Genomic DNA, 4,446 nt, shown 5'->3' with positions numbered 1-4,446 from the left:
CTCTTTTTTTTGGTGTTGCATATGTGTTAAAAAAAGTAATTGTATTTCATTATTGTAGTTTCACAGTGATGGTAATAATACACTATATTTTTCATCATCATCATCAATATAACCGCATTCATTCACAACCTGTGCCCGTGAACAAGTGTGATCTGAAGAACTACAGTTCAAACAGCAAAAGAAAAACTATTGTTAAAAAGCCAAGGGTCAGCATCTCAACTAAAGCAAACACTGATCTCTATAATGGTAACTTGAAACCAAACAGTTTCAATTAAACATCTCAAACAGCAGGTGTTCGACACTAATGCTCAACAATTCACTCAATTATTTCACTGCAAAACTGCGTCAATGTAACTTTTTACTCTTTGTAATGTAGATTTTCCTGTGGGGTTGAAAGGGTTAGCAGTGTAAGATAAAAAGACACTCCACGAAATGTATTTAAACAGTAATAAACTGTAAGTTATAACACAGGTTTAGTTAACTTGAGTTTTAATTTAGTGCACTTTTACAGTAACTTACAGTGGATTACAGATCAAATAATTTCACTATGATTTCACTGGTGTTATTTAATGCAGCGAACACGTGACATGACACCCGTCAATCAGAGATGCTCAAACATTACAATCATTAGTGTTCATGAGTCCTCCGATGCTCACGGATAATGTGTTCTTTATGCACACCTAAGAGGGAGGACGTGGTAAATAACCTGCAGTCAGGTGGAGTTACACTGGTGTCACGTTCCCTTATGAAAGGCTGTATAGTGTTTACAGACTCACATCCCCACTATTTCAAACCATTAAAAAAAAAAAAAAATTATCCTCCTATTTGAGACAATATTATGCATTCAAATTAAAGTTCATTTCAGTTTCTTTGTTTGCCAGAGCACTTTAGATAAGAACATGGAAACCGATTTCTTGACAGATGAGCAGATGGAGCAAACACAACAGAGGTAGGCATAGCTGGGTTTCCTTCTCATTCTCTTTTATGTCCTCCTTATCCTCTTCGCCAGGGTTTTATGCAGCATCAGGGACCAATAAACATTTACTTTCGGATTTTAAAAAAATCATTCTTTGGTTATGGATTTTTCAGGACTGTTGATTCCAAAAACCATTTCCTTGGTTAAAAATCACAATTTTATCAAGATTTACAAATAGTTGGAAACATTTGGGATATTGTAAGTAATCAACTAAACAAAATATATAACATTGGCCTAGTGGTTTTTGGATATTTTACTGCAAAAATCCTGCATATTGTACCTTTAACCTCACACTAGATGTGAATGGTAAATAATGAAAATCACACTAAAATGTAGTGTATCATGGTAAATCAAGCTAAAACATGGTCTATTTTATCTATGATCTCAGTGGCTAAATGCTTGCTACATAAAACTTCATGTCTTTTGATGCTTTTGTGCATTAAGGAGTAGTTCACTTTTTTAAAAAACTTTTGTTTTGCTGATAATTGACTCACCCCCATGTCACCCAAGATGTCCATGTCATTCTTTCTTCAGTCGAAAAGAAATGAGAGTTTCATTGCGGTTTTAAACGACACCAGACAATGAATAAGGGTCTTTTAGGACCCTTGGAGTCATGACTCGGAAAAAGATTTGTTCATTTTGATAAACGAGTTCGAACAGGAGAGTCATGAATGTGCATCACAGAACAGATCAAGGCGAGCATTGAGCTTATAAAACTTAAACTTTGTTATGTATTTTTTAAATGAGCGATCGTTTCGCTAGATAACACCCTTATTCATCGCCTGGAATCGTTTAAAGCCCTTTGAACAGTTTGCACTGAAACTGTCTTTTGGACCTTGAACCGTTTGGTTCCCATTGAAGTCCATTATATGGAGAAAAATCCTGGAATTTTTTCATCAAAAACCTTAATTTCTTTTCGACTGAAGAAAGAAAGACATGGACATCTTGGATGACATGGGGGTGAGTAAACTATCAGCAAAAGTTTTTTTTAAAAGTGAACTACTTAAAGGTCTTAACTGCTTGAACACAGCTAAATCCTATGTATTCCCTTTTTGAATTTATTATTAAAAACCCTTTATTTTATTGTCTCGTTGTGCTCTCATGCAACCACCCATTTGTGACAGATATATGAAATATAAGAGCTTGTCAAGACATACATTTGACAAAGCCTTGTTTGAACGGCTAAACATGAGTAAAAACAGATTTTGAAGTGAGTGTGAAGCCTGACAGACATGTCCAGCTGAAGAGCTTCGAGTTTTGACACACAGAGTCATTGATATTTCTGGTGCAATCAAACAACTAAACACACCTGCAAAAATAACACTAAAGTAACATGTCACATCCTCTTGTACAATTTACACTCATACCCCAATCCAGATTCTCCAGAGATTATTATTTTCTCTAGAGATAGATTATGATTATTATTTTCTTGTAGGTCATCATGTTCATTTCCACTGGAGAGCTCTCATTTGGTTCAGAAAACAGAAGAAGCGCCAGCAGTTATACCGTATGAGCAGCAAAGAAAAGCAGAAGACCAAAGATGTTTGCTGGAAGCGGTAACATGCGCCGCACGCCAACATTAATGCTGTTTTATTAAAGACAATTAAGAACCGTTTTATCGGAAAGTAAAAATGATAGTTGTGTAGCATTAAGAACATTTTCTCTGAATCATTAGTTATAACCTGTGATCAATATTTGATCTCGTAACAGAAAAGTGTGTGTTGTGTAGTTGGCCCGTATAGAACAGGACCTGAAGGAAAGCATTCGAAGAGAGGAGAAGAGACAACAGGAACTAAACCAAGTTAGACGAGAAGAGAATCGGATCCTCTGGAGAAGTCTGTCATTCCTCAGCCTCAACCAGCGAACAGCAAAGTATGAACTTGACCCATTCTCTCCAAAACACACACCCCATCAAGAAGCTTTCATGGCAAATATAGACTAATATGCTGATGATGAATAGCGTGCTGCTGTGGTTTAAGGGGTTTAATACCCCAAAGAGTCAGAAAACATCAATATCATTCCCTTGAGCAACACCCCTAAACTCACATTTTGTGAAAGTGAGCATTGTTGAAGCACACTTATGATGCCTGAAAACGTCTGCTGATTTATTCTCTCTGTTTCTTTCGAGGCCCTGGGTGACAAGCTACTATAAGAACATACCGATGCACATCTATTGCCTTCCAATAGAGACTGTTGTCCGAAGACAGACCAAGAAGAGGGCGAAAAGATGAGGAAACGATGCTTTTACAACCAACTGTCACAAACTGAAAGAAAATCAGAGAATGAAAGGAAAGAAATGCTCATTTTAAAGGGCCATTGAATGTCATTATTGTTATTATGTTTCAACAAATCAGACTGTTGAAACTATTTATAATCTAGTAGTGCATGTGGAATGTGAAAGGGCTTAAATACGATCCCAGCACTGTTTAATAAACATTCAGGGTTCAGGCTGCAGGATTGCCGAAACCTTGTAAAACTGAACATTTCTTTATTATTACCATCCACTACTTCTTGTACCAATGATGCAGTTAATATAGAGCTGGAACTTTATAAAGGGAAAGAGAGAAAGAGATGTCACAGAACACTTGAGTCTGGCCTGTGGCTTTACCAAAGCGAAGCTCCGGTAGAGAGAAAAAGAGGAAAAAGCCCCGTTACACAATCATTTTATCCCGTCCTTGACCATGTGACTAAAAACACATGTGAGGCTTTCTGACCAATCATCTGATTACAGCTTCCCCTATACCGTACTAAAGGTGTGATTTGAAACCCAGGCCTGTCAATTTTACATTTCAAAGGAATACAAACAAAAATACAATTTTTGGAAATCTTGTGGCACTTGCGATCAATAAATTTTGGCACTTCTCAAACACTAAAAGTTCCTTAATGTACTTAAAAAAATATCAAATTCAGTGTGATGATGTATACTACGAACACAATATGCTAAACGGTACAGCATTTTCTGTATAATCGTTTTCTATGGAAAAACGTTTAATGAGAAAAAGCACATTGTGTTTATATTCTGGATTCATCTGCTTTCTGTATATATGCTTCATCAATCCATACCCGTCTTATATTATCGCTTTCTTACAACATTAGTAGTACAAACCTGGTAAAAATGACAAACATTTTATTTTTATGTAATTTGGTGTGTGGTCAGCATGTTACATCTCTTAGTCCCCTTTTACAGAATAGAGAAACATGACACAAGAAATGAGCAAGACACATGTGGGTATACTATTATAGGGATTCACCCTCATGGAAAGACAGGTACCGTGTCCAAGAGCCACATAATTAAGGCAAATAAGAGGACAGCAATGATGTCATAAGAGTATTAAAATGCTCCGGTTCACTCTCAGAAAAAAGGTACAAAAGCTGTCACTGGGTAAACTTTTGTCCATTTTAGGTGTTAACATGTACATTTTAGGTGCTAATATGTACATTTTTAGATGCTAATAAGTACATTTTAGGTG

General features: G+C 36.3%; 1 protein-coding gene across 1 annotated transcript; it reads left to right on the top strand.

Annotated features, from left to right (window-relative positions):
• The first annotated feature begins 899 nt into the window (after positions 1-899).
• On the top strand, positions 900-3,393 carry LOC148995877 (uncharacterized). Its single transcript, XM_089132270.1, has 4 exons — positions 900-949; positions 2,412-2,532; positions 2,706-2,848; positions 3,105-3,393. The coding sequence occupies exons 1-4, from the start codon at positions 900-902 to the stop codon at positions 3,205-3,207; spliced, it is 417 nt and encodes a 138-aa protein (XP_088988396.1). The 3' UTR covers positions 3,208-3,393.
• The last annotated feature ends 1,053 nt before the right edge of the window (positions 3,394-4,446 follow it).

Source organism: Pimephales promelas, chromosome 2 (assembly GCF_988280905.1).
Source record: "Pimephales promelas chromosome 2, fPimPro1.hap1.1, whole genome shotgun sequence".
NCBI lineage: Eukaryota > Metazoa > Chordata > Actinopteri > Cypriniformes > Leuciscidae > Pimephales > Pimephales promelas.
The sequence above is the reverse complement of the archived record's forward strand: the minus strand, read 5'-3'. Positions and strand labels throughout refer to the sequence as shown.